The sequence below is a fragment of the Orcinus orca genome, chromosome 12, assembly GCF_937001465.1.
Source record: "Orcinus orca chromosome 12, mOrcOrc1.1, whole genome shotgun sequence".
NCBI classification, from domain to species: domain Eukaryota; kingdom Metazoa; phylum Chordata; class Mammalia; order Artiodactyla; family Delphinidae; genus Orcinus; species Orcinus orca.
The window spans coordinates 31,908,241-31,930,539 of NC_064570.1; the positions used below are offsets into that span (position 1 = coordinate 31,908,241).

Sequence of the window (22,299 nt, forward strand, 5' to 3'; positions counted from 1 at the left end):
GAAACAACTTCTTTGGTCTTCTGTTTCTCTCCTATTCCTGTTCACCAATACTCTTTCTGTTCTTAAATTTCAATGACTGAACACTATCATCAACACAAATTAATCAAATATTATAAAATATAATATCTCACCACTTTGAAAGCTCTTGCAGGAGCAGGTAAAGAATTGGTTTCTTCTAAGTATTTATCCCAAGAAAAATGTTTCACATTTGGATAACCTAAGAATAAAAACAGTAAATCCTGTCAGGTTTAACCAAAATGATAGTGAGAACCACAAACTGACCTATAAAATTATGAGATATTGTTATCATTATAATGAAGAAAATTATGTTCATATTACATAAAATAACTTTAAACTGGTTACACATTCAGAGCTACTTGTAATAATGAAATCATTTTCATCTAGATCATGATTTATCAACTTTTAAATGAAAATTTAATATATACAATTTTCATTCTCAGGTAAGGATAGTCTTACAACACAAAATACACACAAACATAACTACCCTTTAAAAGCTAGCAATTTTACTTCTAATAATCTAGGAAAAATTTCTTATGTGTATACAAAGAAAATGCATCATTGTTTGTAAATGTGAAAATGTAAAAACCAGTTAAATGACCATCAATACAGAAATGTGCAAAATATATATATATACAGTAAGTGTAAAACAGAAAGCATTTATTAAAAAGAATGAGGCAGGTTTATATATATCAATATGTGAAATATTCCAGATAGTCATACTGTTAGGCCAAACAAATAAGTTAAAATAAATCATGGAACAGTATTAACAAAATGTCTAAAAACAAATATCCTTCCTCCCTCCCACCCTCCTTTTGCTTCCTCCAGAGTCCAAAACCCAGTAGGAAGACATGAGTAGGAATTAATGTTGGCCCAGTAGGGTAGGAAATTGGCTACTTTATATAGTCCCCTTTATGGGGACTGAAAAAATAAGTAAATATACTGGAGACAATAGAAGCCAGATTTCTCAATAGCTAAAAAGAGAGGTATAAATATGAAAAGTGGAAAACCAGAATGAATTCAGTGGTGTTGGATGTGAATTGAAGCTAATGGTATAAATTCATGGTTTTCAATATCTACAAATGGATATAGAAATACACATAAATTTTTTATATGTTTATATAACTGTATTTCCTATGTCTACTGAGAGGCCAGAAGCAGCATTAGTCCAGTAGCAGTGAGCACACCTAGTGTCTAGGTCTTAGTGTCTAAATAGCATTCTCTATGAAAAGGAACCATGGAGTCTGGGAGAAATGGGTGACTTCAGGGTTGGGTCAGGGAAAGCACAAGATAAGCCTAGCTGTAGCAGAAAATAGGAAATTCTCCAAAAAATGATAAAAAAAAAAAACATGTCAAAAGGACACAGAACCCAGCTTAAAAGGGCTCCCAGTGGCCAAATCTGAGAAAATCTGGCCATAAAAATAAATAAGGTACTATAGTAATGGATTATAACCCATTGATGACAATAGTAATGTATGGGTCCATGCTGATATAAATAAACTGAATGATAAATAGGAAGATGAGAAAACTATTCTTTGCAGAAGAATGTCAACTAATTACGTACAAGGAATGATGGAATAAGAAAAATTACCATTTAGCAACTGTCGGAATAATAATTCACACTAGAAATATCAACAGATGCTACAACTAGTGAGTGACATGGAAATGAAGTGCAGGATATTTATACAATCTCAAAGTGTCTCTCCCAAATACTTATCAATTACAGAGAGAAAAAAAGTGACATCTGTGAAGAAGCCTGGTAACTACCACCTTGATCCATTACTAGTAAAAGTCAACCAGTAATGACACAAACGGACATCAGCTGCCACGTGAGAGGATGCGATGAGAACACAGCACTGTTTCTGGGATATTCCTGCCAAAAATGCATGCCCCGGGTCTAATCACGAGGAAGCACCAATCATGCCCAAATTAAGTAATATTCTACAAAATGACTACTCTGTAGTCATTAACTCTCAAGCATATGGCGGTCATAAAAGTCAAGCAGAGCCAAGTGAAGGAGACCAGAGAAATATGACAACCGAGTAATATGCCTGATCCTTTGGCTATAAACGACATCACTGGTACAACGGCCAAACTTGAATGGGTCTCTGGTTCAAGGGTATAGATGAGCCATTTACTGTTCTTGCAACTTTTCTGTTCATTCTACTGAATTATAAAAGTCCATGAAAGGAGACAGAAGACTTGGTAATCTGCCTCACATCAGAAGTCACTAATAATGCCTGACCCCACCCCTTCCCAGGGTACCTAACCCAGTGCTGTGAAAACACAGCCAGGAACCTGTTGCTCACTGGTCCTGTTTATTTACTGGATCCCTGATGATCACTAAAAGGATGATAAGAAAAAAAAGATCATTATCAAACTGGGAAATCCAAAAGAATCCTCACAGCAATTCAGATGGTGATAGTGGCAATCACTATTCACCACTCCTAATATGACATAAGCCACAGGACTCAGGAGGACTGAATGGGAGAAATCTTCCAGGCAGCAACACATTTGGGCCACAAAACCATTAATACCTTGCTTTAACACTTTACAGTTTATGTAAATGCTCTTTCATCTTCAAAACAGCTCTGTAAATCAGTAAAGGACAGGAGCTTTTATCTGTGAACATAGAAGAAAACTCAGAAAGTGGAAGGGACTCGCCTCTCCCATCACAGGAATGGTTGGTGCCCTGAGTGAGTAAATGATCAGGTACTAACTGAGACGCAGTATCAAGGAACTGGGGACAAGCCTAAAACTGACACCAGCTGGCAGAATGGAATAAGACAAGTATTTGAAGCTCCAAGCTGAGTCTTTATGCTTACATGCTGCAGGCAACAACCACACAACAGCTCCTGTAACAAACCAAGGAGGCATCCTTTCCCTGTGATAATGACAGTCTTCATCACTCACAGGAGTATCCACAAGCAACCACATATACCACAGTGATGCTCTGTGTTAGCTAACCACCCTGTCATTTCATATAAGCAGCAGCCACGGCACATTAGTGATATGCTCAAAAACTCACTGCCTTATGATGAAGCCACAGAATCTGTTCTTTAGCACATGAAAATAAACTCAAATTGACATAACAAACAGTAGACCCATAATCAACACAAACCTGGAGGAGTAATAAGGGTTCTTCGATGTTCTTTACACCAACCAACTGGATGAATGTGTGGGCTAGAGGCTTCACACCTGTAGGTTATATAAATTTAAAAATCGTAATTATCAGGATAAATTCTCAAATACTAGTAAAAGTTCAAAAATGTTAGAGATTGTGAACACCTTATACAGAGTCCTATTTTTTACCATCTATCTAATTTGAAAAAAATATTTGCTATACCAAAGGATTTTTCACTCTTCCAATATATTAGTACCAAGTAGATTTTTATCAGATACATATCGTATAAACTTGATACCAGGGAAATAGTTTTTGTTCCCACACAAATTGTGTTATATTCCGCAACTTCAAAAATAGCAAAAATTAAAAGATAATAAATTTGTGCGAGTGTGAGTGACGGGAAGTCCAGGACATTTGCAAGGTTTTGGGCATGGCCACTAGAAGAGTATACTTACCATTTTTTGAGACACGAAGAATGCAAACACAGCCTGACATTCCAAACAGTGAATGAAGAGTTCTGTTACTAACATGTTTAATAAACAGGTCAAGAAGTAGATAATGAACACAAAAATTTGGAGTTCAAGGGCAAGATCAAGGCTAAAAACACATATTTAGGAGTCATCAGCATTTGAGATGAGCAGAGAGGAGCAGAGATGCGACCATCCAGAAAATGAGTACAGAGAACAGAAAAGAGAAGAGAAGAGACAAAGAAGTCCAAGAAGGAATGACTAGTAAAGTAAGAGAGAGAAAGAAAGATGAAATCAATTGAGTCAAATGCTACTGCTAGGTCAAAGAAGAGACAAACAAGAACTGATCACTGGATTTACCAACATAAATGTCATTAGTATAGTTGAAAAGAGTTGTTTTGGTGGAGCTGGGAATGGGAAAGGGCAAAAGCCTGAATACAGTGGGTTTAAGAGAGAGTGGAAGGAGGAGATTGGTTCAAGATGACAGAGTAGAAGGATGTGCTCTCACTCCCTCTCGCGAGAGCACCGGAAGCACAACTAACTGCTGAACGATCATCTACAGGAAGACACTGAAACTCACCAAAAAAGATACCCCACATTCAAAAACAAAGGAGAAGCCACAATGAGATGGTAGGAGGGGCACAATCACAATAAAATCAAATCCCATAACCGCTGGGTGGGTGACTCACAAACTAGAGAACACTTATACCACAGAAGTCCACCCACTGGAGTGAAGGCTCTGAGCCCCACATCAGGCTTCCCAACCTGGGGGTCTGGCACCAGGAGGAGGAATTCCTAGAGAATCAGACTTTGAAGGCTAGTGGGATTTGACTGCAGGACTTTGCAGGACTTCAACAGGACTGGGAGAAACAGAGACTCCACTCTTGGAGGGCACACACAAAGTAGTGTGCGCACTGGGACCCAGGAGAAGGAGCAGTGACCCCATAGGAGACTGAACCAGACCTACCTGCTAGTGTTGGAGGGACTCCTGCAGAGGCAGGGGGTGGCTGTGGCTCACTGTGAGGACAGGACACTGGCAGCAGAAGTTCTGGGAAGTACTCCTTGGCATGAGCATGCCCAGAGTCCACCATTAGCCCTACCAAAGAGCCGGGTAGGCTCCAGTGCTGGGTCGCCTCAGGCCAAACAACCAACAGGGAGGGAACCCAGCCCCAGCCATCAGCAGACAAGCGGATTAAAGTTTTACTGAGCTCTGTCCACCAGAGCAACACCCAGCTCTACCTATCACCAGTCCCACCCATCAGGAAGCTTGCAGAAGGCTCTTAGATAGCCTCATCCACCAGACGGCAGACAGCAGAAGCAAGAAGAGCTATAATTCTGCAGCCTGTGGAACGAAAACCACATTCACAGACAGAATGAAAAGGCAGAAGACTACGTACCAGATGAAGGAACAAGATTAACCCCCAGAAAAGCAACTAAATGAAGTGCACATAGGCAACCTTCCAGAAAAAGAATTCAGAATAATAGCAGTGAAGATGATCCAGGACGTCGGGAAAAAAATGGAGGCAAAGATCAAGAAGATGCAAGAAACGTTTAACAAAGACCTAGAAGAATTAAAGAAAAAACAGAGATGAACAATACAATAACTGAAATGAAAAATACACTAGAAGGAATCAAGAGCAGAATAACTTAGGCAGAAGAACAGATAAGTGACCAGCAACACAGAATGGTGGAATTCACTGCTGTGGAACAGAATAAAGAAAAAAGAATGGAAAGAAATGAAGACAGCCTAAGAGATCTCTGGGACAACATTAAACGCAACAACATTCACATTATAGGGGTCCCCGAAGGAGAAGAGAAAGGACCAAAGAAAACATTTGAAGGGATTATAGTCGAAAACTTCCCTAACATGGGAAAGGAAATAGCCACCCAAATCCAGGAAGCGCAGAGAGTCCCAGGCAGGATAAACCCAAGGAGAAACACGCGGACACACACAGTAATCAAACTGACAAAAATAAAAGACAAAGAAAAATTATTGAAAGCAACAGGGGAAAAATGACAAATAACCCACAAGGGAACTCCCATAAGGTTAACAGCTGATTTCTCAGCAGAAACTCTACAAGCCAGAAGGGAGTGGTATGATATATTTAAAGTGATGAAAGGTAAGAACCTACAACCAATATTACTCTACGTGGCAAGAATCCCATTCAGGTTCGATGGAGAAATCAAAAGCTTTACAGACAAGCAAAAGCTAAGAGAATTCAGCACCACCAAACCAGTTCTACAACAAACGCTAAAGGAACTTCTCTAAGTGGGAAACACAAAAGAAGAAAAGACCCTACAAAAGAGACCTGATAACAATTATGAAAATGGTAATAGGAACATACATATCAATAATTACCTTAGACGTGAATGGATTAAGTGCTCCAACCAAAAGACACAGGCTTGTTGAATGGATACAAAAACAAGACCCATATATATGCTGTCTACAAGAGACCCACTTCAGAACTAGGGACACATACAGACTGAAAGTGAGGGGATGGAAAAAGATATTCCATGCAGATGGAAATCAAAAGAACGCTGGAGTAGCAATACTCATATCAGACAAAATAGACTTTAAAATAAAGAATGTTACAAGAGACAAGGAAGAACATTACATAATGATCAAGGGATCAATCCAAGAAGAATATATAATAATTATAATATATATACACCCAACATAGGAGCACCTCAATTCATAAGGCAACTAACAGCTATAAAAGAGGAAATCGATAGTAACACAATAATAGTGGGGGACTTTAACACCTCACTTACACCAATGGACAGATCATCCAGGCAGAAAATTAATAAGGAAACACAAGCTTTAAATGACACAATAGACCAGATATATTTAATTGATATTTATAGGACATTCCATCCAAAAACAGCACATTACATTTTCTTCTCAAGTGCACATGGAACATTCTCAAGGAGAGATCACATCTTGGGTCACAAATCAAGCCTCAGTAAATTTAAGAATACTGAAATCATATCAAGCATCTTTTCCAACCACAACGCTATGAGATTAGAAATCAATTATGGGGAAAAAAACGTAAAAATCACAAACACATGGAGGCTAAACAATATGTTACTAAATAAGCAAGAGATCACTGAAGAAATCAAAGAGGAAATAAAAAAATACCTAGAGGCAAATGACAACAAAAATACGATCAAAAACCTATGGAATGCAGCAAAAGCAGTTCTAAGAGGGAAGTTTATACCAATACAATCCTACCTCAAGAAACAAGAAAAATCTCAAATAAACAATCTAACCTTACACCTTAAGGAACTAGAGAAAGAAGAACAAACAAAACCCAAAGTTAGTAGAAGGAAAGAAATCGTAAAGATCAGAGCAGAAATAAATGAAATAGAAACAAAGAAAACAATAGCAAAGATCAATAAAACCAAAAGCTGGTTCTTTGAGAAGATAAACAAAATTGATAAACCATTAGCCAGACACATCAAGAAAAAGAGGGAGAGGACTCAAATCAATAAAATTAGAAATGAAAAAGGAGAAGTTACAACACACAAGGCAGAAATACAAAGCATCCTAAGAGACTACTACAAGCAACACTATGCCAATAAAATGGACAACCTGGAAGAAATGGACAAATTCTTAGAAAGGTATAACCTTCCAAGACTTAACCAGTAAGAAACAGAAAAGATGAACAGACCAATCACAAGTAATGAAATTGAAACTGTGATTAAAAATCTTCCAACAAACAAAAGTCCAGGACCAGATGGCTTCACAGGTGAATTCTACCAAACATTTAGAGAAGAGCTAACACCCATCCTTCTCAAACTTTTCCAAAAACTGAGGAGGAAGGGAAATTCCCAAACTCATTCTATGAGGCCACCATCACCCTGACACCAAAACCAGACAAAGATACTACAAAAAAAGAAAATTACAGACCAATATCACTGATGAATATAGATGCAAAAATCCTCAATAAAATACTAGCAAACAGAATCCAACAGCACATTAAAAGGATCAGACTATACTACAAAGCTACAGTAATCAAGACAATATGGTACTGGCACAAAAACAGAAATATAGATCAATGGAACAGGAGAGAAAGCCCAGAGATAAACCCATGCACCTATGGTCAACTAATCTATGACAAAGGAGGCAAGGATATACAAGGGAGAAAAGACAGCCTCTCCAGTAAGTGGTGCTGGGAAAACTGGACAGCTACATGTAAAGAATGAAATTAGAACACTCCCTAACACCATGTACAAAAATAAACTCAAAATGGATTAAAGACCTAAATGTAAGACCAGACACTATAAAACTCTTAGAGGAAAACATAGGAAGAACACTCTTTGACATAAATCACAGCAAGATCTTTTTTGATCCACCTCCTAGAGTAATGGGAATAAAAACAAAAATAAAAAAACGGGACCTAATGAACCTTCAAAGCTTTTGCACAGCAAAGGAAACTACATACAAGACGAAAAGACAACCCTCAGATGGGAGAAAATATTTGCAAATGAATCAACAGACAAAGGATTGATGTCCAAAATATATACACAGCTCATGCAGCTCCATATTAATAAAACAAGCCACCCAATCAAAAAATGGGCAGAAGATCTAAATAGACATCTCTCCAAAGAAGAAATACAGATGGCCAAGAAGCACATGAAAAGCTGCTCAACATCACTAATTATTAGAGAAATGCAAATCAAAACTATAATGAGGTATCACCTCAAACCGGTTAGAATGGGCATCATCAGAAAATCTACAAACAACAAATGCTGGAGAGGGTGTGGAGAAAAGGGAATCCTCTTGCACTGTTGGTGGGAATGTAAATTGATACAGCCACTATGGAGAATAGTATGGAGGTTCCTTAAAAAACTAAAAATAGAATTACCATATGACCCATAATCCCACTACTGGGCATATACCCAGAGAAAACCATAATTCAAAAAGACACATGTAGGGCTTCCCTGGTGGCGCAGTGGTTGGGAGTCTGCCTGCCGATGCAGGGGACATGGGTTCGTGCCCCGGTCCGGGAGGATCCCACATGCCGTGGAGCAGCTGGGCCCATGAGCCATGGCCGCTGAGCCTGCGTGTCTGGAGACTGTGCTCCGCAACGGGAGAGGCCACAACAGTGAGAAGCCCCCGTACCGCAAAAAAAAAAAAAAAGAAAAAAGACACATGTACCCCAATGTTCATTGCAGCACTATTTACAATAGCTAGGTCATGGAAGCAACCTAAATTCCAATCAACAGATGAATGGATAAAGAAGATGTGGTACGTATATACAATGGAATATTACTCAGCCATATAAAGGAACGAAATTGGGTCATATGTAGAGACATGGATGGATCTAGAGACTGTCATACAGAGTTAAGGAAGTCAGAAAGAGAAAAACAAATATCGTATATTAACGCATATATGTGGAATGTAGAAAAATGGTACAGATGAACCAGTCTGCGAGGCAGAAACAGAGACACAGATGTAGAGAACAAACATATGGACACCAAGGGGGGAAACTGGGGGGCAGTGGTGGTGGTGATGGGATGAATTGGGAGATTGGGAGCAACGTATATACACTAATATATATAAAACAGATAACTAATAAGAACTTGCTGTATAAAAAATAAAATAAATAAACAAAATGGAAAGCCAAAAAAAAAAAAGAGAGAGAGAGAGTGGAAGGAGATGGGAATAGCTAACTCAGAAAATACATTTAAGGGGTTGTGTTTTAAAAGGAAGCAGAGAAATGAGAAATTAGAAAAAGGGAGGTTGTTGGTTTTTTTTTAATTTGGGACATACTTAGGGGAAGCTGGATTAGGCATATATGGAAATCTCTGTACATTAAGTTTGGAATTACTTCAAAATAAAACTTTTTTTTAAAAGATGGGAAATATTACTTCATTTATTTAAGGCATATATGCTGAGCGACTACCATGATCAGGGCACTGTTCGAGGTGCTAGGGCTACAACAACTATCAAAACAAACAAAAATCCTTTCTCCTGCTTGGGTACCGTATGAATAATTCAAAAGAGAGGGATGACCCATCAATGCAGAAGAGAACTCACTCTGTGCGAGGGAACAGAAAAGCGTGAGAGCAGGGGGACATCACGCACAGTTAGAGAGAAGGTTCCACAGAGATCAGAAAGGTGGGGAGACTACATGGTGGGAGCATGTGGACCTCTCTTTTGACCATGTCTATTTTGTCAGTGATACAGGAAGCAAACTTATCAACTGAGTGGGAGAAAACGAGAGGGGCTGTGAAAGATTTGAGGGAATAAAAAGGGGAGTGAAATTTACTGGAAGAATAGACAAGGACATGTAGCAGGATTATGGGGCAGGACTAAGGGCCCCGTTGAGGTTAGCAGTCATGAAAGTGAGTTAGGCCAGTCAGCATGTTGCGTCTTTCTCCAGCTATATTCAACCGCTGAGGCACAGGCAGAGAGTAGGCAGAAAGTCAGATTCAACCAGAACTGGGATTTTGCCAGGCAAACACAATATAAGGAAGTAGAGGCTATACTTACAAGGGAGTAGTTATAACAGTATTGCAAAATATACAAGCATCTAGAGGCATATTACAATTAAAACCTTAAAAAAAAAGTTGGTAGAACATTTCCCATCTGTGTTCTCAAAAATGATAGGAATCATGAAGTTTAAAAAAAAACGTCAGGACCCTATGATCAAATATTTGAGGAAAATAACACATCTCCCTCTTAGAGATTTACAAAATACATCACTGGCATATTAAAGACTGAAGTTATTCTACACCAGGCATACTTCACCTTATTTCACTTTGCTTTACTGTGCTTTGTAAAGATCACGTTTTTTTACAAATTGAAGGTTTGTGGCAATGCTGTGTTGTCAGAAGATGGTTAGCATTTTTTATCAGTAAAGTGTTTTTAAATTAAGGTATATACATTGCTTTTTTAGACATAATGCTATTGCACACTTAACAGACTACAGAGAACTTTCTAGGAAATGTTGCAAGTGAACTAACATCCAGTCACCACTTTCCAAGTCAATCTTTCCAAGTGAGCAGCTCTGACCAGTAACACAAGATGAGCTGATGGAACCCCAACTTAATGCTGATTTTTCTCAAAATTATTTCAGTAGAAAATAACTTTAAATTTATAGTTGAAGGGTTTTATTCACTTATTGAATATCTCCTACCCACCCTCCCTGACACTATTATTTTTCTGAATCTATATAGGGTTACATGTGTATGTGTATGTCATTATTTTAGAAATATGAAAGGAAGACATAATGCCGCCCAGTTCATATGGCAATTGGTACATTTCTTACACTATACATTGTCATAAAAGATATTTGAATACCCATTTCCTTCCGAGGCATTATTATAAATTGTATAAGCGAAACTGTGGCGCTCGATTTCCAGCTGTACTATTCTTTCCTAGACAATTATTTGGTTATGCATTATTAGTAATGATGCAGCCTTTATTTTAGGGAAATTTTTATTTTATTCTAGGGAAAGCTGTTAATTGATATAGGGATCCTTAAAAATGAAAAAATAAGTATATAATACTTTAATTTTTTCCTTCCCAATTTAAGACAACTATCAAGTACTTCTAATTATCTGCCAGGTTCGCGTTGATTGAAATACAAGCATTAGACATAATTAACTCTTTTGATTTTACTGGATTTCTCTATAAATTATAAGCGAGGAAAAGACTGTAGCGTATTTTGGCCACTCATTCCTGTACTGCCTGAATCTTATATAAGGTTTTAATATTATTTAAATATTGATCAAAGTCACCGTCTAAAATAAACCAGGAAACTGTCTCAATAATGAAAATAAAAATAGCCCTATTTTTATCTAGTTTACTTATAGCTCCTCAATAAACAAACACCACTTCGTTCAGAAGTTGGAAGCCTGTGAAATCCTTTGTTACTATTGAAACACAAGTCATCTCTTAGTCCCATCTAGTGTTCAGAAGCAGAAATGTAACCAAGAAAAGATATACTGATGAACAACTGATGGTGAAAAGTTTGCCTTTCCTTTCTTTCTTTGGGGTTTTTCTGTGTATTGTTAAAGAACTCCATCTCCAAAAAATATTTTTTTTAAGTCCACTTCACAAGTAAGTGCAAATTATTTATGAAGGCTGCTAAGATCCAATCAGACCTAGACTGGTAGATAATAACAGAAATAATAATTCATGAAAAATCCATGTTTGTGATATAAAGCGAGCAAACATTAAGATCCTCATTTTATGGAAACACTGAGAGGTTAAGCGATTTGGGGTTAAAAAGAAAGGGACCCTGGTTCTATCAGTCACAGCCAAAAGCTAAACGAAAGTCAGGCGCACACGCTGGGCTCCCCAGATCTCGGCAGAGAGTCAAACAAGAACATTTCAAGACGCTCACTTAAGGAAAACCTCAAAGTCTTCATTCAAGCAATGGTTTAGATTCTTTGAAGAAATACAGCACACTTGGTCCCTCTCACTCCCTAAATCCAGCGCATGACGACTGTCAATTTATTTCCCAGGGCCCACTTTCCTGGCTCCCACTCTGCGCTCACTCTTCAGGGCTTCCAACACTCTGTTCTACTACTAAACCCCGAACCTCATCATACGGAGTCATCACAGTTCTTTTCATCCCTAACTCATTTCCAAACCCATTCCCCACAGTGGCTGTTTTCAATATTCGTAATTTGCTTCAAGATTAAAACCTGATTTCACTAACACAGTGACTACTAGGAACAGATAAAGGAGGTCCCACCACCTCATCACTCTAGCGTCAATTTTCCTTTCCTGTCTTCATTTCCTCCATGAGTGAGAATAAAGCTTATTTCTTCCCAAGGCTAGCGCCTCCTACAGGACGCGGTATCCTCAATTATTCAGTCTCAGATATCTCCGCTCTCCCTCTACGGTGGCTTCCTTCCTTCAACTAAGCTCAACACTCTCTGTGTGCAGGAAACCCTCCTTAAGGGTTGACTCCCCCTCAGGCAATAATCCACTTTCACCTTCAGGGCCAAACTTCTCTGCTTGATGTCCTTTACATCTATCTCTTTAACCTTTTGCAAACTGGTTTCTGTTTCTAAAATTCTTATTTTAATCCTCACACCACCTTGTGAGATAGGGACTATTTAATCCTTTCTGCAAAGGGGGCAACTAAAGCTTAGAGGAGTTAAGTCACTTACTGAATCCCCGGGCTGCCATACCCCAAACATACCATTTTTGCCCCATGGGCTTAAACATAAGCAGCGCTTTCCGGGAATATTTCATCCCAACATCTAAGTACTAATTCCTATCATTCTTCATGGTCCAGTTCAAATCCCATGTCCCCAGGAAGACCTCCCCGAGAACCCTCCAGTGAGTCAGTCAGCCTTTCCTTCCATTTGCCACCAGAGACAGCAAGCAGTTGGTTCCATTAAGCACTAACCACCATCAACTCTGCAGCCAAGACAGTAGTGCTGCGTTTCTCTCCGTTCCCAGACACTGAGCCCCTCAAGACTGAAATGCAGAGCTCCCTAGGTCCCTGTCATCTCTGCGACTCAGCACCACCATCAAGGGTTGCTTTCCAAATTTAATGGTTGATGACAAACCCGTTAACTTTGACAATGCTCTAAGAAACTGACAACGCAATGCAGCTTTTCAACATTATTTTGGGGAGACACATAAAACTAATATTACTCTCACTGTACAAATGTGAAAGAGCCCCATCTCTAAAAAAAAAATAAAAGTGTGCAATCCACTTGGAAACAACAGTAAAAGGTCCCAGCCCCATATTTGTTCTAATTCACTAACTCAATGCTTCTCTTTTTCATAGATCTGTTTGATGATTTTTCAGCCTAACTCACTGGGATACTGGACTGAAATTCAAAGACGGCTGAAGTGGCAACCTCATGCTAGTCCACAGTCGCCTAAGTCCTGTTGTCATGGCTTCCTGGTTCCCAAAAGACAAGGTCACGTGAAAATAACATTTTGGGGGGGGGGGGTTGGGTCACATATTGCTATTATTTATTATTATTATTATTATCATTTTGTTAACTTTTTATTTTATACTGGAGTATAGTTAATTAACAATGTTGTGCTAGCAAAGCGATTGATTCGGTTATACAAATACATGTATCTATTCCGAAAATAACATTTCTTAAAAGCAAGATTCCTTCCCAGGGCCTGAGGGAAGAGAGGGGGTGACTCCTCATTGTGGAGCCCAGCCCTCAGGCATCGGAAGATGATTGAGGGAAAGAGGCCACACGCTGCGCCAGGAGGATGGTGGCATCCTCACTGGGAGGGCTTTCCTTCTGCCATCCTTAAAGTTCTTTCCAGTATTCCAATATTCTGTGATATTTAGGATTATTCCTAAGTCTAATCACTGTCAAGGGGATAGAATTAAACGACTACCAACTACCAGTAATAAAAGCACAGAGGAAACCCAGAGGTAAACCAATTATTATTCTAATATATGTATATTATTTCCTTTCATTAAAAACTACTTCAATCCTACATAAATTTAAATCCCACGTAGCACTCCTCTTTGGAAGGAAGAAATGTTTTACTACAATTAAACACGCAGTACCACAAATGTGTGTGTGTGTGCGCGCACGCGTGTGTGTGCATGCGTGCATGAGCGCTTTCAAATTCCCACTAAGGTAAAAAGAGATAAGATCACTGTCCAATTCAAAGGGAAAAAAATCTCATTTCCAAACTATTTTAAATTGGGAAAGCAATCCAATTTGTATCCTCAATTACACACCTAAGTAATTTATGCAGATACTAACCATTCCAAAATTAGAAGATCAAAGAACATAATATTTAATAAGGCTGGAGAAATTCCAGTGCACTTAAGCAATTTTCAATGTGCCTTAATTGTATATTGAGGCAGAGAACACACCGCTATTCTTTTTCTGACAATTAATAAAATATAACTTCAAGAGTTAGAAGTATAAGTATATCCTCAAAGTACATTCCATTCTAAAAATAATTTGGTTGTGCTCATAAGAGTGCAAAATCAGAGCTGAAGGAGATCAATTTTTCCCCCTGCTCTTTCTAATAAGAACCCAGGATGCTTCCTAGTCCCTAGGCATTTGCCATCAAAGAAAAATGTGACAAATTCTTCTAGAATTCCTCATTACTTTTTTCCAGAAGAATGTTTTTAAAGGAAATGCATCTTACGGCAAATAAGCAACTTAACTTTTAAACCCTATAATACTTATAAGACCACAAAAATAACTGAAACTAATATCCACCCATTTTGTTTAAATCAGGCAAAAGCTCTAAAAAAAGTTCTCCCTAAATGAATCAGAACCTTAAAAACAAAAAGCTCTCATTTCAACAAATTCTAACTACTGTTTTAAAGTATCATTTATTAATAAAAGGACTGGATCCTAGTCATCAAGTTGATACTGCCACCATCACAGCACATCAAACAGAGGAGGGAGAAATATGTTCCTCCCAGGACAGATTACAATATTTCTAAACGTACAGTTTTCTCATCTATTCACTCACTCAAGATAGGTACACATAATTTTAAATGAAACAAAAACCACCAGTTTGCAGAAAATACGAAAAAGAGAAGAACATGGTAAGCAATACGATGAGGATTCAATCAGCAAACCCAGAATGTGGGAGACTCAACAGGAAAAACCACCTGGTTTCTTCAATAAAAGTTACGAGGGGAAGAAAATGATGGAGGAATAGGAATCTATAAATTAAAACTGATCAAGAGAAACATCAAAGCAATCATAAAATGTGCATCTTATTTGGACCTAAAGCAAGCAAGAAAGAAAACCAAGACAATTGGGGGAGAATGTTTAAGTATGTTAGTGACATTATGCCATTTATAACTTTATATATTTGAAGAAAGAAAAAGAATATCTTTAGAAGAGACATTCACAGATGAAATGCCATGGTATCTGGAATTTGCTTCAAAGCAATCCTGGTGTTGGGAATTTAGGAGGAGGAAAACACAGGAAACAAGACTGATGTAAACTGGTAACTGCTGGTGGTAGTTAATGGCTGCAGGAGGGTCACGCTATTATTCTCACTTTTGTATATACTTGAAATGGTTTATGTTTCAATAATAAATTTGATAGCAAACTGAATAAAAAGATATCCTATGAGGAAAATTAGGCTTTGCAGAAAAAAGCTGGGTTAAACATACTAAAATATTGACAAGTACTTGACTCTATGCGATGTGATCATGGGACTACTTTAAAAAATTCTGTGAAAACCGTATGTAACGTGTAATTCAGATTTTTAAAATTCACCGTTTAAAAGTCTGAATAGCAAATGGCTTTCACTGTCTCTCCTTTTTTAAAACAATGCAAGTAAAACTGATGCCTGTCTGAGAATCCAATTTGAGGATTAATGGAAATTATTGATGGCTCTACTGAATATTTAAATATACACATACTGAAAAAGACAGGAAACAAGCTTTCCTGAAACTGAGCTACATTTATATAAATTAAACTCCATTTGCTACTGTAACATTAGCCTTATTTTATAAAGATGTCTGTCACTTCTCGTTGTAAGTATTCTCCAGAAGGAACCAAACAGTGCAGAAATGACTTTCACCAGCAAACTGAATTGTAGTTTCATCAACGAACATGAATTTGGTATGAAAAGTCATTATTTCAATTGCTTAATCAAAATCTCATGGTTTTATTATAATTATTTTATGATTATGTAATTTTATAATTATGTTGCTCCCACCACTTTATGTAGTATAGTCAACACCCATAAGGATCAAAAACAATATTCCTCAATTAATAATTTGTATTTCAGCAATTATAAATAGTTAAGTTAGCTACTGGGCATGAAAACATGAAAGGAAGATTAAAATATTTTCCTGAAAAATGAGATGAAGGGGAAGTGTGAGTCCGTGCATACATTCACGTGTGAGTGTCTGTTGGGAGTGTGGTATGAATTGCACTTCCACAGGAGGAAGTCAACTAAAATACAAATCACGAAGTAGAATTAAAGGATGTTATTTAGAAATATACACCATATGGAACAGGTAAAAAGTTAAAAATCTGAAATGGGAAAGAATGGGACAGAGCACTGTTACTTTAGTCATAAGCTTTGCATTATTACTGTTTTTAAATCATGTACTTGGATAAACACTCAATTAATAAAGCACACAGCAATGGAAAAAATGTCTCACCAATAGTCATAGCTCTCATCCCAGTTGTCAAAATGTACGAGGAAACGATTGTCCACCATATCTGTTACCGTAGCAACACAGATGAATGCAGGGTTCTTTTTGTCTACAGCTTCAAGCTTCATTCCAACTCGAAAGCCTGATGGGATCACTGTCTATGAAACATACAGATTTAATTAGAGATAAGCACACACTTAACAGCAAGGACCTGCACCCTCTCTGCACCTCTGCCTGAAGGCCTGGCATCCATCAACTGTATTCACATAATTTAAAAATCAAGAACCACTTTTACAGCAGAGTTGCTTTCCAGCAAGTAGCAATAAGAAAAATGTCCTGTTGCTACACCCAATTAACTATCTGGACCTTTAAAACTTACACACCCACAACCTCGCAAAGTTAATTAATTTTAACATGTGTCCTGATACTTTAGATGACTACACGAGTTAGGCAAGTTTTATTTACTGTAGAGTTTACTTTCAGTTTTTCTTTTCCTTTATTACAGACTTAACAATGAAAATTATTTCACACAAAATAAGCACTTAAGCTAAAAATGTGTGTAAGTCAGTATAAATTCACTCCCACTTCTGAAAAGGTCTTTCAAAAGAGTACTCTATTGAAAGTAGGTCATCTTCCTATACAAAAGGCTACAAATTATTACAACTTTGATTCAACAATACAGATATTATTCACAATAGCACGAAAAGAACTGGCTGTTAACACATACAGCCATTCAAAATAGTTTGTAACATAAGGAAATCCACAGATTATCAGCCATCTGGGACATGAGACTAAGACAATAATAAGTTCAGTAAGACTTAGTGCTTGAGGTGCTGCAGGTGTAAACATTCCTTACAATCTTTTGTGAGGAAAAGTATCTGAATCTCAGAGAAGTACTTGAATATCAGTTATATCAGTCACAACACATTACAAATCACTTCAGCCCTTCTAAAAAAAATCCTTCTGTCCAGACTGAAGCTCACAGATACTATTCTAATCACTTTAAGCAAAGTAGATGTTATCTCTCTTTTTACTATAATTATACAGCTATCATTAGAAAAACGTGGACAGCCATGTATCTGAATATGTTAGAGTGAAGTTCTGTCTGAGTCGAAGGATCAGGCAGTAATGCTACACAGATACTGTTACTACATATTTAAGCCCTGAAATTATTTATCAGTGTTCTGACCGTAAATATTTGAGTATTCTGAGGTAGAGGAATCTAGAAATAGAAAAATTAATTGCCTCTTAGATACCGAACACACAGCCCAAGATTAAGTTTTGTGCTAGCAATGCACAGAATTTAAGACGATGGTTCAAGGCAGTGGATCAAATCCCTGACTGAACTCATCACCAGACAACCAGACAAGGATTAGGAAACTTGGAGCAGTGACAGCAAGCAGGCTGCTGAGTTTTCCACCTGACTGATCTTCCTCCCTTGTCTTGACAGAGAATGATGCCGAATGACTACGCAGTATTTACATTTCAGCAATTAAGTTATCCTCTCAATTAAGACATTTAAAAATAATAGCCTGGCTCATTATCTCTATTAATTACCTAAATGCGCACACACACACACACACACACACACACACACACACACACTCCCTCTCCAGTTCTCTAACTCAACCTGGCTTATGTTCACAATTCGATTAGAGAATGTTTCAGCCATGACTGATGCCCTCAAAACACCCGGTTAATGTCATTTCCCAAATGAGGGTATTTGGGGTGTGTGAGAAGGTTTTCCCCACTCCTGATATTTATTTGGAGGGAATCCCTAGTGAAACATGGCTGCCTCTCTCTACGCTCTCACTCACTGTCCCTAACTGGTGAATCTGGAAAGAGGAACTGGTCACACCTTTAAGAGTAAGCTGGCCTACAGGACATAACAGTCTCCACTCTGCCCCTCTAGGAGCAAGAGCTGTCCTGCAAGAGGGTAGTCTGCCCTGGTCCAGCGCTCCTGGGCTTGGCTGGTGAGGCGGGAAGGGCCAGTAAATCTCTTCAACCCCAGGGCTCAGAATCAAGAAATGCATCTGCCAGCAGATACAGGCATGCATGTACTCCAACTGAGCCCTTAACAACTATGAAGATGAGACTTTGGTTTTCCACCTGCTTGCTCTCTGTTCTTTCCAATGAGATCAGAACTAGGGCAGGGAAGAAGACTAACATATCAGGCCTCCTCAGAGATGCCAACAGGTCAAGAAGTGGAAAATACAAACACATCCAGACTTTGCTTCTGTTACACTGCGGAACAGAGCTAGAAGCTGGAGAGAAGATTTAAATGATAGTCCCTAGCATGCAAACCTAAATGGGGCTACGTGCATCTCACTATGTGAATCCCATCTGAACAGCACTCCTAAAGCCAAGTGACAATAACAATGAAATGTCACAATTTTTCTTAGGCACCTTAATTGTAAATTATAGCTAGGTTTTATACTATGTTGCCTTTTATTATTTAACAAAAAAAGACAGCCATGTTATGGCCAAAAACAGATATTTATTCAGGATGATTTTAAGCTAATTTTAAAGTTTAATTAAGATAAGAGCACTGTATTTATCAAAGCTATAAAATTTATTATAGTTTCTTGTTATCCCTTGTAATTTATCTAGTGAAACACTCAAAAGCCAGTTCCTGTGAAAGGAGAAGTATTTTGGAGGTACTTACTATATTCTGATTTTCAAATAATGACTTGGGAGCAGCCTGAGCTTTGCATGTCTTGAGATAAGCCTGCCAATTAAATTCTTCTTCTTTATACCCTAGGGTAAGCACATATAAACACACAGTAAAATACCAAAATATTTCACACTTTAGCTTTCCCTTCCTACTTTTTTTTTTTTTTTTTTTTTTTTTGGCGGTACGCGGGCCTCTCACTGCTGCGGCCTCTCCCATTGCGGAGCACAGGCTCCGGACGTGCAGGCTCAGCGGCCACAGCTCACGGGCCCAGCCGCTCCGCGGCATGTGGGATCTTCCCAGACCGGGGCACGAACCCGTGTCCCCTGCATCGGCAGGCGGACTCTCAACCACTGCGCCACCAGGGGAGCCCCCCTTCCTACTTTTATCTGTAACTCCAACATGCCAAAATCAAGCAATCAGGTGACTCTTAAAATAGACAGTATTTAACTTATAATTTATATCTATGTATTTTTATACACAGGGCATTGATTTCCAACAAATTATATTATGTTTTTCAATTCTGAATGAATGGTAATGGATGAAAAGAAAAGGTGTAAGAAAGCAAACATATATTGTATGGACTTCTTTTTATTACCAGACCATTTCTACCAGTATTTAGGTAGAATTCCTCAGCAGTGAGCTAGAGTAGTTGAGTTCTTTGTTTTTCCCTCACCGTTCTACTCTGGGAGACTAACTTGTAGGAACAAGTGGGAAGCTGGAAAAAATGGTAATAACAACAGATAAAATCTTTCTGGCCTGTCACCACAAGAAGGACAATTCAAGATTTATGAAGTAAGCATGTTGGCAAATTACAACAATGGAAACGTCCTTGTCTTAATTTTCACAATTTCATGTTTAATGCTGGTAAAACCAACATTTTCTTCAAAAAGGAAACTGAGCATTTAATTTTATCTACTCATGTGCTCGCTTCTACTTCCATCAAAGTCCCGAGGCTGGTGTGAAAGGAACAGCGAATAATTCACCATATATAACAGGCCAATTTACACAAAGGCTTACAGATTTTCTTTTTCATCCTTAACTTTTCTAGGTGCTTCTGTTTGATCCTTCAGTTATCAGAAAATGCCATTCTGCCATTAATTTTTCACTTAAAACCAAAGGATAGCTTGTCCATTAAAACCCAATAACCCTGAGACAGGCCAAAAATATCAAACTAGTAACCTGGTTCTTTGACATCAAGCAAGAAATACTGAATGTAATATGAAAAGGAAGGAAATAAGAAATTATTAAATATATTAGGGATGAACTGAAAAAGACAGGATCTGTTATTCTTGGATGTTTTGTATACATGAAACAGACAGAAGCATTGGCAGACTGTAATATAAAGAATTTAATAATAAAAGAGTAACTGCTATTAGTCCAACCCCCAGCTGAACTGATTTTCAGTGTTATATTCTCCTTTCCAGTCTCCTAAATATTCAGATATGTAAGTTCAATGCATAATTTCTCAAGATTTTTTATTTACTGAAATGTCAGTAAACAGTTAGCTATGTAAACAGGTTAGAACTAACTTTTCAATCATATTTCAAGGATGTATTTGTGCGTGTGTTGTGTGTGTGTATGAAACAGAAATCTGTAGCTAAAACCTGTAGTCAAAATTAAGTATCAAGCAGATGTTATGTGACATGCAAGTAAGTACATGGACATAGTTTATTCTCTTAAGTAGGATTCTATTTTTTAAATTTCTTTCACTTTATTTTATTTTATTTTTAATTAATTTATTTATTTTTGGCTGTGTTGGGTCTTTGTTGCTGCCCATGGGCTTTCTCTCTAGTTGTGGCGAGTGGGGGCCACTCTTCGTTGTGGTGCGCAGGCTTCTCATTGCGGTGGCTTCTCTTGTTGAGGAGCACGGGTTCTATGTGCGTGGGCTTCAGTAGTTGTGGCTCACGGGCTCTAGAGTGCAGGCTTAGTAGTCATGGCGCACGGGCTTAGCTGCTCCACGGCATGTGGGATCTTCCCGGACCAGGGTTCGAACCCATGTCCCCAGCATTGGCAGGCGGATTCTTAACCACTGCGCCACCAGGGAAGCCCTAAATTTCCTTCACTTTAATAAACATTTTTCATCATTAACAATAAGCTTAAATTTGGGCCCACCTGAATAATCATAAAGTCTGAATTCTTAAAAATCTAAATTAAGATATAAGAAAATGAGTGTTTCAGAATATAAAATGTGAAACTAAAAAGTGACAGTACCTTTTGGAGGATGGAGCTTGTGGCCAGTCTTCTCACACCACCCAACTGGGTGAATATCCAGAGCGTCTGCATTTACCCAGAAGTCGTAACAATCAGAATATCCGTCAAAGTGCAGCTTTATCCGGTACCCACAAACCTGAAACAGGTAAAGGAGGTCGATTAAAAAACAAAACAAAACAAAAAGCCCAGAATATTTCTGCACATGTACAAAAATAAATTAACATGGATATCAAGTATGATATGGATTATGTTAATCAAAGCACCCTTGTTAACAGCCACAAAAACAAGTGAACAAATAACAAAATCTAAAAGCAAAGGCTATTACATTGGGAAGAGCTGAGCTACAGTGTTCTGGCATCATCCTCAGTTCCACCAGGAGCACATGCATCCTGGGTGACAATTCTCCTATGCAGACAAGTCCTCTGTTCACTCCCTACATTGTACAAGCACATGCTACCAAGGGGAGCTGGCAGCACAGGGTGCACAGCTCCTGCAGGGTGCCAGAGTGGGTGCCTTGCTGTGCAGTGGCTCAGTGCTAGCTCTCTGTCCTTTATAAAGTTCCACACACAGCGATATCCAGCCAGACCATGGCTGGTGCAGACATGGGGAGAAGTCAACTTATTCTCCTCTCCACTAGTAGCAGAGTGGCGAGAAAGAAAGAAAAGCCTCCCCAGTTCATACTCAGATGAGACAGGCTCCCTGGAATCCAGT

The 22,299-nt window shown here is 38.3% G+C and overlaps 1 protein-coding gene across 12 annotated transcripts in view; it reads right to left on the bottom strand.

Moving 5' to 3' along the window:
- The window catches only part of L3MBTL3 (L3MBTL histone methyl-lysine binding protein 3), a 118,982-nt gene that overhangs the window by 52,905 nt on the left and 43,778 nt on the right, over positions 1 to 22,299 (bottom strand). For all 12 annotated transcript variants that reach the window (XM_033407427.2, XM_033407462.2, XM_049695233.1 and 9 more), the window contains 5 exons: positions 21,589 to 21,724; positions 19,369 to 19,460; positions 16,710 to 16,861; positions 3,140 to 3,216; positions 132 to 217 (listed from right to left, as the gene is read on the bottom strand). In XM_033407427.2, coding sequence (XP_033263318.1) covers positions 132 to 217; positions 3,140 to 3,216; positions 16,710 to 16,861; positions 19,369 to 19,460; positions 21,589 to 21,724 — 543 coding nt within the window. The remainder of the gene's footprint in view (positions 1 to 131; positions 218 to 3,139; positions 3,217 to 16,709; positions 16,862 to 19,368; positions 19,461 to 21,588; positions 21,725 to 22,299) is intronic.